The sequence below is a fragment of the Netta rufina genome (assembly GCF_964035555.1).
Source record: "Netta rufina genome assembly, chromosome: 3".
Classification (NCBI taxonomy): domain Eukaryota; kingdom Metazoa; phylum Chordata; class Aves; order Anseriformes; family Anatidae; genus Netta; species Netta rufina.
In genome coordinates this window covers 27,613,768-27,633,377 of record NC_140125.1, presented here as the reverse complement: position 1 = coordinate 27,633,377, position 19,610 = coordinate 27,613,768, and the positions used below count along the sequence as shown (strand labels likewise).

The 19,610-nt window shown below is 33.6% G+C and overlaps 1 protein-coding gene across 1 annotated transcript in view; it reads right to left on the bottom strand.

Annotated features, from left to right (window-relative positions):
* Window positions 1-19,610, bottom strand: part of RYR2 (ryanodine receptor 2) — a gene marked incomplete at both ends in the record, with an annotated part of 408,872 nt that overhangs the window by 182,352 nt on the left and 206,910 nt on the right. Inside the window, 5 exons of the mRNA XM_084285045.1 lie at window positions 1,894-2,135; window positions 3,812-3,945; window positions 4,565-4,683; window positions 12,590-12,685; window positions 18,960-19,095. Coding sequence (XP_084141171.1) covers window positions 1,894-2,135; window positions 3,812-3,945; window positions 4,565-4,683; window positions 12,590-12,685; window positions 18,960-19,095 — 727 coding nt within the window. The remainder of the gene's footprint in view (window positions 1-1,893; window positions 2,136-3,811; window positions 3,946-4,564; window positions 4,684-12,589; window positions 12,686-18,959; window positions 19,096-19,610) is intronic.

The window sequence follows — 19,610 nt, the reverse complement described above, 5'->3', positions numbered from 1 at the left end:
TTCCTGGCCTTAGGCTTTAAAGTTCTATGAGTTCCACTCCTCTATATTAAAGAAGTAATTGCATGACTGAAGAAACAAATGCAGATTAAATGTGATTCTGGCAAAGACCTGTTCCAGAACAGCAGCTCAGTGGTAGGAATTATTGTTGCTATTCATTAATGCAGTAAATACTTAATTCTCCAAAGATTATTTTCAAAATGTTTCAGAGACTTGTCAGCCTGGGATTGTGAAGGCCATGATTTTCAAAATTCAACTATTTAAAGTCCTTCTAAATTTGAGATGTATGTATTACATTTCCCACAGAAAATGTCAAGGAAAACAATATTTCCAAATCTGTCAGCCACATTTACAACAGAAATTAATATTAAAAACTAAGTATACTAATTTGCTCTGACTTTTTTGACTGGGATGGATTATTGACTTAAGAGCCACAAAAATTATTCATTTATTCTGTGACATTTCTGATTTAAGAAGTTTCCATTAGGTAGAAAAATAATTCTGATTTTAAGTAACCTTATGTTTCCTCCCTAAAAGTGAACCTAACTACAAAAGTTATTTGGGTTACCTCAATATTTTCTGTTTTTTCTGTAATAATACTTCATCTGACAAACTCAGTTATGACACATCTTTACTGACACCATTAATTATGCATCAGTGTTCCAAAGCAATTTTCACCATACATGAGAGCAAAAGTGGCAGCTATGTTATCAAGATGCCACTCTAGCGGGTATATTATTACTTTGTGATACAATATTCTGCTATTTTGATTGGAGAAGTTTTTTGAAATGTAAAACTCTCTTCTTCCAAGTACCTAGCCACAATGCCTCAAATCTTCAGACACTGAATCATACATACAGTTGACTCACTAACAAGTCTCTCTCATCTGTGAAGGGTCTTTAAAAAATAAGCTCGTATGTATACAGTGGCACAACTTGCCAGTCTAACAAGCCTCACCCAGTTTCCTGTCAGTTCTACAGTTTACCAATAATCTCTCAAAATCAAAGGAGACATTTTTTCCTTAACAAAATGAAACTGCAATAGAAATGCTTTTTAAGTTTAGGAATCTCCATGTGTACAATTACCCATTCATACCAAATGATACCTTGGAATCTTTGCATGTGAGCAAAATCAAGCAAAAAAAAGATGACTCTGATATTGCTAACTCAGTTTGGAGAGAGAATAAGCTATTTGCAGAAACAACAGCAAATACAAAAAGTTTGGATACTCAGTCCTGCTTTTCTAGAATTCACATACAGAAATTTCTATTAACAGATGATCCAGTATGGGTCAATGACATTTAAATACTGAATACACACTAAACACACCATATATCAGGCAGGAATATGATTTTTCAAGTTATGTAATAAACAATTAATGTATGCAACTAAAGCGTTGACATCGCTACAGAAAAAATATCTAGTTTTAAAACGTATAGCAAAAAGCATAACTATGAATCAGGTCTCTCAGACTGTTCTTCCACTATCACACAGGAATTAGAAATACAGACTACAGAATTCTGACTAGGCCAGAATTCATTTTTTGTAATTCGAAGTTTTAAATAAAAATTTTATAATTACTGTAAAAAAAAAAAAAAAACAAAAAAACAACAAAAAAAAAAAACAGGCTGAAACATATTATTATTCTGCCTGCATTACTTTGTATAAAATAAATTTTTCTATTTGCAATATCAACTTCAAACCTATTCTGATGGGACTGTGTTTCTGGATATTCCAAGTGTCAACTGAGACATCCAATTCATTCCTGAAAAACAACCTCACTGGAACTCCAAGTTTAACAACCTTGCTTAAAAAAATATATACATAAAAAATAAAAATAAAAGAGAGAGAGAGAGAAAAGAATAAGAGAAAAAAAAAAAAAAGGTGGAAATACTACCTGACCACAGATGTAGACCATCAAAGCCATAGGAATACAAGTCATCACCAACACCATTTCCTCCCCATTCTGCTCCTCCCCCTGGATATGGTGAGTAGCCTTCTGTTGAAGCCCAGCCCACTCGTAGATGAGTTGATTCTGCAGTCACAAATGGCTCTAGATGGTCCACCATAAGTTCATAGTACCATTTTCTGTACTGGGCAGAGCCTTCACTAATCCCCAAAAAGATATTGGGTCGCATGCTGAAAGAGAAAGCATAAAAGTGGTTATGAAAAACTCAAGAACTCAATGTACTCCTGCAGACTTTTCATTTATCTCAAATTTAATGTTTTACTTTATTTTTTTTTATTAGAATAATATAGATAAAATTAAAAGCTGCTGACATTTAATCTCCTTAAAATATTTTTTACAAGTTTGACAGGAGCTATCTTTTAGAAAAAAACATCATTGGTAAATTAGTAGCAAGATCACCCATTAAATCTTTTCTGACTGAACACAGTACCAGCTTAGTCAAGACTTTGTCCAAACTCTATAATTTAATCAATCTAATTATCCAATTTAATCTTTTTAAAATATGAGCTGGCAACAAGAATTTTCTAGTACCCTGAAAAAATACATCAAACTTCAGTACCTTAGAATCCTCCTTTACCAATTATTTGTGGTGAAAGTTATGTAAGTTTTGTTTTCTCTCTAAATGCACTCAATGCTTAATTAGCCTTTCTGACTTTTGTAAAATAATATTTTTCCTTATCACCATAGGAATATAAATGTATTTATTCGTAACTTACTAATACAGAGCAAAAATATGTTAAATACATTAGCTTTTTCTGCAGCTGTATTTGGGAAAGACAGCTGCACCTTACCTTTACAAGATCAAAACTCACCTTGTAAGCTCAATCAGTACCCACACTTAAAATTTCTTCTAACATGGAATTATTCTTATTATACTATCTTTGCATGTATTATATTTGTTGATGTGTTATTGTGTGTATTGGCAGGGAGGAGAGGGCGTGTCAGATGTGGGTATGAAAAATAAGTATACATTATGAGTGAATGTATTACCTATATGTTTGTTAACTTAATTTCATTTTCAGATTGGGATTTATTTTTACTTCAAAAGGTCTCCTCGTAACATACAATTGTGGATTTTTTTTTTAATGTTTTTCAACATCTAATTAATCCTAAAAAATATAATTCCTATGAATTGTAATTACTATTTCTATGTTTCAACTTTCATTCTCACTTAATTACTGAGACTTTTTTTTAAAGAGACATAAATTTGAGATCGAGGAAGGCCGCATTGAATCTGTACTTGAGGCCAGATTCTTCTGCCTTAGCATACATTTAAACTCTTGTGATATTTCATAAATATTAGTTTGGTGGTTTAAGATGTTACTCACTCCAGCTTGTTATTAACATCAGCTGGAAGGTAACTTTTACAATTCTGCTACCGTGAAGGAGCTCCCCATAAATATCCCATGCAAAATTCACAATATCTGCTTAAGATACTGGTGAAGGTATTTGGTATTAGATTCTTGATTTTGTCCAAAGCTCGATCCTCACAAGATTATAAACATTGGTGGAAGAAGGCAATAAAAAGTACTTGTCGATGATATTTTGAAAGCACAGTTAGATCTAGACAAGAATGTTTGAAAAGACTTCACAATTTCACATATTTAAAGCAGTTGAGATAGAGAGAGGGAGGGTGCACGCAACTTTAGCTTGCAGCAGCTCTTACCCGTATTTTGATTATAACAAATACCACAAACAGTATTTAAAATCGTAATGAGAATAAAATACCTCAATTAAAGTTTTGGATGTAAACAGTTTTCCTCTAGTGGCTATTTTTATTTTTTTTTTAACCACAAGTTTTATTCTGTTTTGTTCATACATACAGATTCACTCTTTTTCTCTTTACCTGCTAACATGGTTGACTAGGCGTGTCTGTAATAGCAGATCTCTTCCAGGCAGGAGATTATCACAGATTAGATGTTGATTAGACCGCACAGCTACTCCATGACATACACAGAGAGAACACAAGACATCCAACACCTGGAAAAAAAATAGATTATCTTTTTTTTTTTTCATGTTATATAGTCTTCATAATCACACTGAGTTACTTCTGGCAATCTAATGCTGTACATCTTGTTAGTGGAAGACGTGTAAGGGTACAACACCATGACAGCATCTAGCATAGTCATTTTATTTTACAACAATCCTGAAATTCTCCTAAAAATATTAAGATGTATGCTCCCTGCTTCCCTTGAGGTTTAGGTAGTATCACTGCTTTCATCAAAAAGCAGATAATGTCCACTTTTCCTTCTTCAAACTGCCCATACACTTGTTAGGAGAAGTTTCATTCATAATTATGAACACAGTATTGAATTATTGGAAATCAAACTTCTACACTGAGCAATATCACAGAATCATAGATTATCCTGAGTTGGCAAAGACCCACAAGGATCATTGAGTCCAACTTCTGGGTCTGCACAAGACTACCCAAAAATAAGAATAGATGTCTGAGAGCTTTGTCCAAATGATTCTTGGACTCTGGCAGGTTCAGCTTCCCCGGGAAGCCTGTTCCATTGCCCAGCCACCCTCTCAGTGAAGAACTAGTATGTTTTATTTGTTCATGAATGTTCACCTAAATATAGTCTCTCTCTATGCCTACCTTATGGTTTCTTCCGTGTTTATCCAAAAGACAGATGATTGATTTAATATGTCCTTCTTTAATTATGTTTAGAGCTTCGGGGCTTTCCACCAACACACAGTGTAAAACCTCTAGAATTCCTGAAAAAAATATTCAAAGGATATATCAAAACATAACTACATATAATACTCCCCAATATTTGCTCAGCTACATGCATTAGTTTCAATAAGACAGTTATGTGCTATAGAAAACCAAAACAAGATTGATATGGTACTTCTGGATTTCCCCAAATAAGTGAATGAAATAAAAGTCAGAAAGGAAAGGAGAAAAACCTGTAAATTACTTGAAAATTTTACTAATAAACATGTGATTATCAATGCTCAAAGATTCAAACTGTGTAAAACATTGGTTTTCAATAGCTCCAAAAAGTGAAGACTTCACATTACATACATATTACATCAATCAAATATTCTCTCCATATTTACAGTTTTATGTTTCTCATCTTAGAAAATCACATGAACTACTAATACCACTAATGAAATCATATACCTCTTATTTAAAGAAAAAAGGAAAATTCCCAGTCTACTGGCCCACTATGTATCATTTTATTTGTGTATGTAACAGCTGTGCTGGGAGCCAACAGTGATGTTTTTGAAATAGCAAACAAACAAAAATGAACATGAAACTAAAATGCACAAGGACGTAAGAACCACTAAATCACCAGTTGCCTCCCAATTACATGCAATTCCCATCCTAATAAAGCAGCAGTCATTGCCATCAAGAATCATTAGATTTAAAATTGTTCCCTGCAATTGGGCAGTAAAACAGGCTCCTACATGTGATAGATCATCACTTGTTTTGGGAGATTCCACATTTGGCAAAGGCAAGTATGAAGCATGCAGTTCACTATTTTTGTACTATTCTCAATGAGAAAAGTCAAGAGTACTGAGGGAGAGCTGAGAAGCAATCTTAAACCTAGAGTTATGGAATTCCAGTTAATGCTGCACATCTGGTATTATTGTTTCCTTATCCCTGTATTCAAGCCATGGCTCCAAACACTCAGCTTAACCCTTGCAAAACAACATCTGTAGCAGAAGTCTTCTACTCTTTGCCACATCTTTACCGAAAGAAAAATGCAGCACTGCAGACTCCATGGTATGAAAAGAAGCATCAGACAAAAACACTCCATCAGTTAGAGTACTCTGGTCTTTCTACAATCCCAGATAAGGAAGAGATCACCAGCCCAACAGCTGAATAAGAGCAGGTCCAGCTATGGAGAAAAAGTTCCAAAGAACTACTAGCTGAACACAAAGCTCTTACTCACAGTGCACAAGACAGTGTGATGACACAGAAATGTTAGATTAGAAACATACACTGGTCAGCTGCCTCCCTTTCACGTTAACACTACAGATTTGATCTAAAGCTTAGAGAGGGGCAAGTGCATTTCTGTTCCATTTCCACTAGTTTTGAATAAATCACCAAGTGAAATGTGCATTATCAATAAACGACTGATAATACGTAAGAATTTCAAGATTGTGGGACATCCATATCAGTGTCCTCAGTAGTCGAAATACAGAACAGGTGTTAGATTAAAAAAGCAAACAAAACATGACAAAGCAGGTCAAACTGCCAATTGCCACAAAAATATATCTCTAGTTTTCTTTATTTTTAGCTTTCAATTTTTTAACAATTAAGAAAAATCAAAATACAGATTTAAGGAAAAAAAAATACATACTTTGATTTATCACAGGAATTATTTTTCTTCATTTTATTAATTCCTGATTAACTGATCATAAAGCCTCTCACAAAACAAAAATATAGACTTAAAGCTATAAGTTAATCGAACAAACAACTGTGTGTGTATATATATATTTTTTTTTTTCTTCTAAATATGAAATGCATGCCTATGCAATGAATAATGAAATGCAATGAAAAAGTAGTACTATGAAAAAATACAGATTGATATTAAAACCATTATTTATAAGGAATATAAATGGCCAGGAATCCCATGTCTCTTCTATTGTCTTCATAGGATCAGCAGAAAATCCCACCTAGAGGATCTCTCAAGTATCTCACTGAGCAAAGGAATTCTGAGCAACTTTAACAATTTATTACATCAATAACATACCTATCCACGGATACATGTTTGCAGACTAATGATGTCTTCCATTGCTGTACACCAGCAAAGATGAAAACACATTCAGTTCATGAATTTTTTCTTTTTAATATTTCTAAATTCAAACCAACTTGTATCATACATACTTGTATTCAAATCAAGGAACAGCTCTACTAAAAACAACAATAGAAAGACCAATGCATCCAAAGAAAATGGGCCCATCAAAGAACAACTGTACTGGGTCTCACTGGAGTGAGAGAGCGGTTGTGGTGTTTAGCTGCCCAGCACGGTAAAACCACCACAACAATCAATAAAAAATTCTCTTATAAAGAGAATACTGGGATGAGCAGAATTCTCACAGAGGAATAAAAATAAGAATGTTATGAACAAACATATATCAAGAAAGATTTTTATTTTTTTTTTAATCTTTCAGTTTGCTGTTTCCCATTCTTGACAAGACCAAGTTACTCTGTCGGAAGAGACAATGATTATTTTTAAATTACTTGCTATTAGAAGGCTATTTTTATTTTTATTTCACAAGAAAATCTGAACTAAAGTAATGACTGGAATTGCTGGTGATTACATTCAGACATCACTTGTTAATCACGGATAACCTATAGAACCTTTTTGTCCCAATACTACTTGGTAATTTTTCTTTGGGATCTGCATGAAGATATGCTGTCATCACTAATAAAGCATACAGATTACTCAAAGACTGAAGTGTAGTAAAGGCAGAGGATAAACAACAAATAAAGTGAAAATTTGATATATCTCATACACAGGTTTCAAACAAAATGTCTTTCAATAGGCTTGAAGACACACATATGAAAACACAGAACACAGGAAACCCTGCACAGACATAGTAAGCAATTTTCCTGTTCTGAGCAGTGACTCTGAAGAAAGACATATCCATGCAATATGATATTGATATGTATATTGAGCTAGATATGAACTCTCAAAGTCATTCTGTAGCCCTGAAGATATAAGCAGAGTGTCACTACTACAGTAGATATACAGTAGATGTATATCACTAGAATGTCACATTAACAGTATTGATTAAAAGGACAAAGACCTAAGAGTCATGAGAGCTAAATGACTAGATGATCTGCAGCAACATTCAGGACCACAGTCCATCACCCCTGCTAACAAGGCAGGGGTCACTTGAACACCTCCCTACCTAGGGAAGTAAGAGAAGTAGTACAAAAGGATCCTCAATCTAGGGAGGTAATCTGTAACAAGATTAACAGCTTTGTTGTGTGCCACAGCGATCTAGGAATGCAAGGAGATCAATTCATTCAAAATGTGGTAAGGTATCCCACCTCTCATTGTGTCACTGAAACGCACTGTTAACAATAAAAATAGTAATTCAATATGAAACAATACCACGTAACATAAGTGTGGTAGCCATAACCTTGGAATTTTTACATTTTTGTAGATAGCTTCATAATAACAATTTTGTCTTAAAATAGTGCATTGTATTTGTTTTCTAATTTTAAACTTTTCAATAATGGAAGTATAATTACTTTTAAGGTGTAAAACACTCAAGAAAAAAATGTTATCAACTAAACTCAACTGCCACAGTGACTTCAACAGTTACTGCAGCATCTGAATGCTGATCATAAAACACATTTTGTTCTAAGAGCAAATTCCCCGTATTTCAGAAAAGAAAATAAATATATACATATATATATATATATAAATGTACAATGATGGTTTGGTTGGACTAATTCACTTTTAGATTTGTCTGTGTAGCTGGACCTGCTCCAATTTCACTGAAGTTGCAAAACACAATCAAGCAGAAAGTGTTTGAATAGAATACAAATGTCACAAACATATACAGAGTTTATGATAAACTTACTATCTCATCATAAACATTTAGCTTTTAATTTTTAAAACATGATTTAAACCTTATGACAAATTAAAATAAAAATAGGAAACATGTAACACAGCATTTTAAACTGTTGTAAAGAATTTCATATTGTACCTCTAAAAGCTGAGTGCAAAATTTTGAATTATATTGGAAAATCTTAATTATGAGAGTTTGAAAAGTAAAATTAGGTCTCTTAGGAAATAATTTAACTGTGAAACAGCTAGGGAAATACATTGAAAATAAGCAGGTTGCAGTCAAATCCCATGCACCTGCATAATTGTGAGAACATTTTTCTTATATGAGTGCTCTCATACTAAAGGTGGGCTAAAGTGGAAGAAAGATCAACCCTGTGATTTTGCCAATTTTTAAATGTTTGGTTCTGTTTAAATTCTGTTACTCAATTGTTTATGAAAGCAAGAAAATCAATACAATTACAGAGCACGTTTCCCTAACAATACTGTAAATTGGCATGATTGTTCAATTACAGTATCTCTTTCACTAGGTTCTCTACACAATACACTAGTGATAGGGACAATGATCAGCAAATCTCTGACTAGACACCAGTGCTATGAGCAGCTAACTCTGTGTCACCAGTTGGGAACAAAAGATGTAGTCTCATACGTTCCTGTTCCCACATAAATTGAGCAGCTCATGAATTCAGAGCACAAACACACCAAGGCTGAAACAAATCAGGTGGACACCCTGAGTAAGAAGTAAAAGCACAGTAAAAGAACCCCCACCTTGGAGGCATAATTCTGCAGGGGAAAAAAAAAAATAGTTTACAGAAGCAAACGAACTACAAAATTGAGAGCATAAAAACATTCAGCATGGGGTATGTCTCAGGTACAGATAGGAGTGATATTTCTGAGCTGAAAAAATAGTTTAAAAATATTCCACACTGATTAGGAGTAGGATAAATGTTAATATAGAAACCCAACATCCTAGCTAGATTAGATAATATTACACAGATAAATTAGTGGATATATCAAAAAAAAAAATCTAATTTTCTCTACTATCCATTCCCTGGAAATATCTCACCAAAAGCTGTTCTTTCTAGGTTATCTATTACCTACAGGATATGTAAAATGATTAGAAATGAGAAGTTTGATGGAAATCATCATTTCTGAAGTCCTGTTATAGCTGAAGTCCTGAATATGTGTGCCAGTGTTAAACTATTTTGTACATTAATATAGTAACTGCAGTAATTTTGCTGATGAATTCTGTTTTTCCAAATAGAAAGCTTCAGTCAGAGTATCCCAGGTTCCCTTTCCTAAAAATCATGCAGGTGTAGAAGAAACCCTGCAAATTAAGAATTCCAAAATTTGCAGAACTATTTATTTAGGATTTATTAGTCATTTAGAATTTATTTAGGTCATTAGGATTTATTTGTTATTTATTTGGGAAATAAGTAATGCTCTGCCTGCAACTCCTGCATAGCAGAACTGAATGTGGGGTGAGGCTAGTTGAGAAAGGAGTACAAACAATAGATGAGAAAAATGACTGTACATATCACACTTCTTACTGTCAATGTGAAATGCTAAAATAATGAAGGTACAAGTCAAATTCCCTGGCCACAAGGAGCTCCAATTTAAGGATGACTCTCCCTAATTGTAATTCTTAGGACAAGTCTGGCATCAACTGAATATTGTTATTGAAAGGAAGATTATTATGTTCCTTCCAGTTCACAAAACAGCACGAGCACTAAAATAAGAAGATAATGGAAAAAACGCAAATATGCAATCAGGAAGGTGGTTATTATATTGCTTTCACTACTGTTTTAACTATGCTGCCCATTGGTCTTCCTGCCTTTTGAAATTACTGTAGCATAATTACAGAAAATAATATTTAAAAGACTTCCAAAAGGTCATCTTTCAACAAAACAGTAACAAATATTGTATATTAAACAGAACAGTCATAACGGCAACTGGAGAATATTTCTTAATCTGCAGTTGGAAATGTCTCCAGTAGGGTAACAGCAGAGAACAGAAGAGGAGATGGAGGGAAAATGATATGCATTAATAGTAATGACAAAGCAAAGCACATGTGAAATACAGAGAGCTAAAACTTAAAACGCAGCAATCAGTAAATATGGAATGTTGTTTAAATCTGTTTCTGTGGATTGAATATACATTCCATGTGCTATTATTAATAGTTAGCTCTTGAAATCCACCTCCATATCTACACCCTCTGTGAAAAGACAAACATGAATCAGAACAGGAACATCAAAGAATAGCTGACAAGAGATATCAAGTACAGTAGCTAGAACCAGGCAATAAAAAAGAGACAGGTTGAAATACGTCTCTATGTGGTGTTACAGTAAAACTATCATAACCTGTAATACAAAAGATTTTATTAAATTGCTTGGACTATTATTGGGTATTGAGGATTAATACAAGTTATATAGGAGAGACAGGTTGAAATACGTCTCTATGTGGTGTTACAGTAAAACTATCATAACCTGTAATACAAAAGATTTTATTAAATTGCTTGGACTATTATTGGGTATTGAGGATTAATACAAGTTATATAGGACATTACAAATAGTTACACTGTTATGTTCTCATTGTCAAATCACAAAGAAAAAATACCAACAGTGTGAGATTAAAAGTAAATAAATAAAAATTGAGATGGAGATTCCCTGTGGTAGTGCAAGCACTACAAAATTGTTTTCAGCTTCATGGTTACTATGTTTCTCATAGGATTCTTTTGACTTAAAACAGCATTTTCTCAACTTTCTCTAGAAAGTTGAGAAAATATATTTCTTTTAAATATTTAGCAGTTTTTGCTAGTAGTTCAACTTTAGATCTTTTATAATGGTAAGAAAATATAGGTATGCTAATAATAGATTATGTTAATGACTAACATAAAGAAATTGAAACTTCTCAAGACATTACTTTTTTTTTTTTTAATGTTAACATTTCTGAGCATTTAGTGTAAAACTTCTCTAATTTGCATAATTTATATTTTTTATTCCCCTCTGCTTTTTGTTACAACAAGGAATAATTTGCAAGGCAAATGTCTTATTGGGTATAAGAGATGAATTTAGACTTTTAGCTCCAACTTTTTCAATTTACCTGTCTAGTGCATGTGAGAAATGAACTTTTCTGTAAGGTGCATTCTGTACCATTTGTTTTTTATTTCAGCTATTTCATAGTATTTTTATGTCCTGTAGTTCACTTAATTGGCAAATCAAACATTAAAAATCTCACCATGTCTTATGTTTATGTTCTGTTATTGCTGTAACCTACAGAACTCCAAGAAGCGTTACATTGAAAAGTACAAAATCTAGAACACAGACTTTACACTATGCATGCTTTTCAATCTAATAAATAATTTTACTAATCTTGAAAAACAAGACAGGAGGCAAAAATAAATACGTAGATAAATAAAGACCCACAAAAACAAAAAAAGCAGGCAGAAGTGACATTTCTTATCACTTATCAGAAAGCATTACATTGCTTTCTGATCTGTAATATAACCACCAGCATGAAAAGCATGCTTGGGAAAGAGTCAAAAATCAGTCTTAAGTGTCCAAAAGAACAGCTGTATATCTTTACGTAAGGAAAAAAAAAAAAAAAAAGTTACTATTTATATCAGTAAAATGGGGCAAGAGACTCAAATATCAGCCACAAAATCTGATCCTTCTCTAGATCCTTCACCACCTTTGCAACTGTCCTTTGGTCACTCTTAATTGTTTTATGTCCTTCTTATACTGTGATGCCGAAAACCACATACAGTGTTCGAGGTAAGGCCACACCACCACAAGACAATCTCTTTCCTCGACTGGCTGGCCATGCCCTGCCTGATGAACCCCAGGCTACAACTGACTCTTTGGGCTCCCAGGGCACTCTTGACTCATGCTGTTGACCAAAACACCCCACCTCCCTTTCTGCAGGGCAGAATATGTTTTATATAAAATATATATATTTGATTAATATATTTGCTCTCCCATAAGAAGAATAACAATTCTTCATCATAATTACCCTAAATAAGTATATTACCAATTTTAAAAGAATTAAAAACTGGGAAAATAAGGAAGATAAAATATTAAAAATCATACCAGAAGAGGCTTCCAGTCTTTCTAATCTGCTGATCAACCAATCAAGAGATCCAGAAAACTGAGCACAGTTTTTACGATTCCCTCGAATCAGAGCCGCTATTAGAAAAACAGAGGAAAAAAAATCACAATTATAATTAAAAAAATCCCTGTCTTTCAAGTAAGGATTCAGTAAACTAGATTCTTATTCCTTAATTATTGAGTTCTTCATATTAAATTTAAATAACAAAAATGATGGTTAGATTTACACATTAAAATACTCTCAGCATCTAAATAAACTTTAATGTATTTGAAATGTTTTGGTTTTACATTCATCTCAATAATCCCCGCAGAATAACCTACATGATGTAGAGAAGTCATTATTGTTATCACAAAAGTCAGCTGCTACTCTAGAAAATAAGTTCTTTTAACCGTTATTCATGTAACGATAGGGAATATTAGAAGAGAATAACATAGAGGATGATAACTTTTTTCAAGAATGCTAAAACCAAAACAAGACAGATGTCCAGAAACTGTTTATCATACTTTTTACATGGCTGTAAGGAAAAGGTGACTGACTTGGAACAGTTCCACCTTCATGCTCTGAGCTGAAGATTGAAGTAGACGATGCATGCATTGACTTCGTGGGTATAACTGACCAGAAATCTCACTGAACACTGTAGACACACAATGCCTGCCCCATCCTGGAATACATGCATTTGCTTGGATTTGCATACAAACAAGCTCTCAGAGAAGCATCTGTTCTGCTCAGAAAACAGCGAGTCACTAACATTTTTTCGATACATGGAGCAATGCAAACTGCTCTTCATAAGAACAGTCTTCTTATTTATTTATTTATAATAAAGAATGCAATCTGTTGTATGTCCAAACGTGGTATTTTTCACAAAACTAATCATGTATTTATTTTCACAGTACCAAAAATAAGAGCCAGAAATTATAGTCCTCCAAATTTATGACTCCAGCAAGGGAGGAAAAAAAAAAAAAAAAAAAAAAAAAAGGGGGGGGGGGGAGTGAAAAATTGAATTTGAGATTTCTTAATTTCAATGAAAATTTCTAATTTCTTCAACAGCATGAAAATTTATTTCCAAGTGAGACACCAAGAACCAGAAGAGGAATCTTTTATAATTTGCTATCCTAACTCCATAACCTGTGTGCTAACCAGCCTTTCACTTCTATTCTCTTAATTCATTTTCTCAAGTGTTGGACCATGCCACGACTCAAAAATTACTTTCTAATAAGATGCGTTGCAATATCAGTTTGTAAGTATTAGAATACCATCTAAATAACTTGCTAACATGTTTAATGAGTCATGTTTAATGTCAGCAATTCAGCAAGATTCATTCATTACTTTGCATTTATGCATAAAATACTACATTTGAGGACCTGACATTCTGGCACACAAAACAGCAATACGCTGAAATAATCAAGCCACTGTTTTAGTAAGATAATATATATATATATATATATATATATCATATCATATCTATAATATATCATATCTATATATATCATATCAAATCTATAACATGAATTCTAACATAAGGAATTAAAATCATGACAATAGTTATTTGAAGATAGTTCTTTGGAAATCGTAAGAGGAGGAACACATTGTTAAAAGACACGATTAGAGCTAAGGAACACCTGTTTCTGTATGCATTTTTTTTATTGGATTATAAGCAAGCCACATAATCATCTCACTGTGCTTCAAGTACCCACATAAAATGAAGACAATAATAGTTCACTTCTTCACATGGCATCAATAAAGTTAACTTCAGTAGCAGTAACAAGTCACAGATGGTTTCATAAATGCAGCTACACATAAGTTTGTAAAAGGTTAGTACTCAGTGGTTGAAGTGTGGTTAGAATGCATTAAACAAGGCATACAACACTGAGAACAAATTAATGTTCAACAGGTGATCTCCCTGTCCCCCTCGCCACTGTGAACAAAACTAGTGTCCAGTTTAAAGGGAGAAAAAAAGAAAAATACGAAAACAGGATGTGGCCAGTCAGATGTTGAAGTCACATCATTATGCATACTATTGCACATTCTTGGTGATACAAAAGATTCCAATACAAGTTCAGTCACAGTATGTACTTGTAATAGAGGAGGGACAGATGCCTTAAGAGATATAAGGCAAGCACTTCTATATGCTATAGCATCCAGTCTCAACGCCCTGTAAATTGCAGTAGATATGTCACAAACAATGTCAACACATGACAAAAGCCACCAATTGTAACATCACTGCTTACTTTTATTTATGTGCAGACTAAAAGGCAAAGCACTGCTTGCTGAAGCAAAGGAGAGCAAGCAATATCAATTTGTCATCCATGCAATTACTGTACAGCTTCAACATTACTCATAACAGAGCTACAGACAAATTCATTCTAGCCAGATCAAGGCCAGGCTTCTCAGTTAAGGAAGTAATGTAAAAGGGGATTGAGAGGGTTGGAAAGTCAAGAAAAGCTTGAGCACTGTTCTCCCCAGTACAAGTCCAGGGAAACAATCGATATTTTGTATAGGACAAGCAGACCTCTTTGAGAGGTATTATCTGGTCTTGTCAGTTGGAAATTTCAGACTTTTATGAAAATGATTTAGCAATCAAGCCACTAGTTCCTCCAGCCTGTGCCTAATTTAACATTTTGAAAAACAAACTACATGTTACTTCAACAAACAAAACTTCAACACTCCCCTCCATCTATGAATAAATAACACAAGCACAGACTTTTCTATTCCATCTATGCTCTAAAAAGTCACCATCTGATTTGAGACTTTAATTCTCTGGACATACGTAGTCTAGATACTTTAAAATTTTCATAATTCCTGCCAAAACTTCTTTAATTTATTCTTACTAACTAAATGACCAATAGTATACACAAAATAATCACCTTAAAGCCTGAAGTAAATTCACTTTACTTAGTGGGCATATATGGGCTGAAAGATAAATTAAGATACACAGTTTTTAGTATTGTTCCTCCTGGATGATCTTTTTATCCCAGCATGTTTGTTCTTCCAGCAAACAAACAAACAAAAAAAAAACACACAAAACGTAATGTCACAGTTTCAAGCATTCATACAGGTATTAAGGTGAGCAAAGTCAGAAGCAGGTGTGATAAGAAGCTCACCCTACGATTTAGTTTATTTTCAAACATCTTTTCCAAATTTTAACTGTTAAAGATAAAATTTGCTATCCTTTCTGCCTGCAATTGGTTGAGCTACCTTCAGAATATTCAGACTAAACAATATGGTTGCTTACAAGCATGAAAATAGCCAATGCTGTACAATGCTGTTTGTTTGGCTTTTTTTGTTTGGAATGTCGTAAAAACAGCAAGAAACATTCATTTTCTGTAACAGACCATAGTGTTCTAATGACAGACAGACATTTGCAAAGGTAAGTGAAAGATGAAGCTGTAACAAAAAAAACAAACAAACATGAGAAATACTTATTCCAGCTTGAAAAGATGAGCCAACATTTGAGGGGAGTGAGGAGGAAAAAAAAAAAAAAAAAACAGGGTGTGTGGAGGGAGGGGAGAAAGGATCTGGACACTCCACTCGAGAACCTATAATATAATTTGTTATCCCAAGTTGTAACATTTCTATATCATCAAATATCATAAATCCCATGGCAAAAACTTATGTCCACCTCTGAAACAGTACTTCACATAGAATGTGAAGCAAATGACATGAGTGCATCATCATCCTTACAAATTCCTAACATCAGCTGAAATCAGAGCAGCCTGAAGTTTGAAGTTCTAGTCCTGCTTTTGACCCACATGCCGACTCACTGGACTTCTCACTACCTCGCACATTACAGAACTGGGGTGTACAGAGGATGTATTTTAGCTTTTTAGCTTACAACTATATATATAAAAGAGAAAAAAAAAAAAAAAAAGGAAATTAAATAGAAATCCGTTAAGATTACCCTATAACGTTCAGAAAATCTATCAATCCAAAGTTCAGAAATGTCACTTTTGGTCACCCTTGCAACCTAAACTGAAATACCTTGTGAATACGCATCATGCTACAATCTTCAACTACACAGAGGTGTGGTAGACCTCCTAGGTTTAATTCCTAGACCAGAATTACAGCCAAAGTAACCAACTTCTACCATAACAGGAATGGTGACAGTCAATGTGCAGCTAGCTCTTCCCATGTTCCTTTCTCTGGGAACAAAACAGAAGGCATCTTCGTATCTCAATAACATTTACTGCTTATATTTCCTCTGTCAGAAAAAGCAGTGGGACAGACAGAAGCACCCTACTGGTATATCAAGGAGTACGTAGCATATACTGATAATTTTTCAGCCCAAGACAATTTTCTTCTTGAAGAACAAAAGATGTTGGACCTACTTTGACTATGGAAAAGTTTTGTGACAGTATTATGTAGAGAAATCCTGCTTCAATTTCCTCACTTTGCTATTGAGTAGTAAGGAGATAGAAAGATGGTTTGTAAAGTAAGTACACAAAAAAAAAAAAATCTTGTCATTAGGTCAGACAGATTTCACCTTCACCACTTTTCAATGAGGTATATAATTTAAATTTCATTTTCTGTGCCTGTGGATTTGAAGGGATGGCAGTTTTCAGTATGCCTTACACACATGAAATATCGCTGGATATTCCGGAGAGAAAAAAAGAAGGAAAAAGCAGAACCCACATCTCTTAATTTGGAAATCAAAATTATAGGAGTATTTTTATCTAAATTTCTCTGTATCTCTTCCTGTCAGTGAATGGGAGATAATACCTTCTATTTGTCTTATCACAGAAGTGTTTCCAAGAACACTTATTAATAGCTCTAATTATTCAGACAATTTTAATCATAAATGGAACAAAAGAACTGCTATAGCTTTGTTTCCCAAACATGATTTAAAAGGCTCACAATGAACAAGACTCAATGCCACACACTGTGGAACAAAGAGAAAACTGAGTATTATAAGTACCAATAATAAATGAATACTAAATAAGAGTAGGTCCTACAGAAAAACTAGTATGCGATCATATTTCACAATGCACACCTCCAAAAGAGCTAATTAATAGCGCACACAGTACATTCACCTGGGCACTGCCAACTCACTTCATTTTACAAACTAAGTATTCAGTTGCGGAGTTTTAAATGGAGTTGATATATAACAAAATAATACTTGCATAACTTTGCAATACCACATTTTTCAGGAGTGACATCTTATGAGTATAAATGATACATCAAATGCCTTCTGTTTTATTAAAAAGTAAGATAACAATCCTGCATAAGGACTTGGTCCAAACTCAAGCTTTTGCCAAAATGTGCATGTTTAAAGGAAAGCAGGCCCACACATTAGAATTGACATGTAACATACAGATATCATTATAGGCATATGTATAGGCCTGAACAAAGCTTGCTTAATGCTGGGGACACATTAAGGTCCTCAATCACTTAAGGTCAGTGTTAATACTATTTAGGCTTAATTATGGCACTGAGAAAACCTGATGACAGAAGAGCAAGGAATTGACAAATGATCTCTTAGGAAGTAAAATTTCATTTTGTAGACAACAACTTAACAGAAGTGAATTATGCTGGCAGCTATAGCAGTGGATTAATAACCCTAAAATAATGAATCATAGCAGAACATAAATAACACAACCAATTCAAATTGGTAAGCAAACGTTTCGGGTGATTAAATACTTCTACCTGAATAGAAATTTGATCAGGACCCAACTTACACTTAGAGAATATACTATGAGATTCTTATAGAATATTCTGTGATATTTTCAGTGACTGCAAGTGGATAATATTATATTACATCTAAAAGCCAGCAACCTTTCCACGGCACACTGTATCTTAATATAATGTTGGAGTCACTATTGGTCATTGCTGGCAAATAAGAAGTATCTTGGTTATAGGAGCCTTAGATTCAGTTTGCAGTTCTGCAGAAAACATGTGAAAAACTAGAAACTTTAAAAAAAAAAACAAAAAAACTGACCACAATGCCACAGCTCCTTAACACAATGACACATTGACATATATTTGGATGACTCATTTTTGAGCAGCATACAATATACTTTAGCAACACAATGACATAAAAAAGTAGTCAATCCTTTAGTTGAAGAAACACATTATTTATCAAAATAAACATTATTGTCAAAAAGAAAAACAAACAAACAGATTATTTGAATGTTTTCAGTGAATTGTTATTCTTAACTACAGGCAAGGACCTGAAAATACAAAAAATCCTTGGGTTTTGTAGGTTAGCAATCTATTTTATTCAGACATATTTGTTTAATTTCTATCCTAAATTTCTACACAGTGGAAAATCTCTTATGCTAAAACAGATACAAGTTTCTTTTCATCTGATTGTTATTTTTAGCTAAGAGAATCTAAGTAATCCACAATATTTCTTACCTAGTAATTCATACAAAGAATTCAGAATAGATTTCCATGCTTCTCCAGCTTCCCTCCCAGCTACATCTGCAAAATGAGCAGCACTGCTGTATACATTCAAGCGATCAATACATTCGAGAACAAGGTTGATCATACCCTAAAAACAGAAAGGCTCAGATTATCAGAGGAAAATCAAGCAAAGAAAGAAAGAAAGAAACAACAACAACAAAACACCATGGCACAAATAAGTAAGATTTTCAGAAATCTAAGCAAATAAAGAGCCAACCAATAAAGTCAGGGTATGTAAAACATAATAATATATTTGTGGAGTCAGACAAGTGGAATCAAACAAGCAATCCCTATGGAAAAGGTTTTCTAAAAAAACAGCACTGATACTGAATTTACCATATGGGGTGGTCAAAATAAGAAATAAACAGTATTCCTTGCATTCTACTCCAGGAGACATTTAGGCATCTGACTAATTACAGCCAACCATCAGTACCAGAGAAATAACAGAGAATATTAGACAAAATACTTATTAAACTGTATACTTATTAAACTGTAACATTCTCCTGTATCAAGAAATGAAGCTATAAAAAGAATAAATTAATTCACATAAAAGGAGTAAATTATAGTCAGAATTCAGAGCATATGAACATATGAGCATATGAG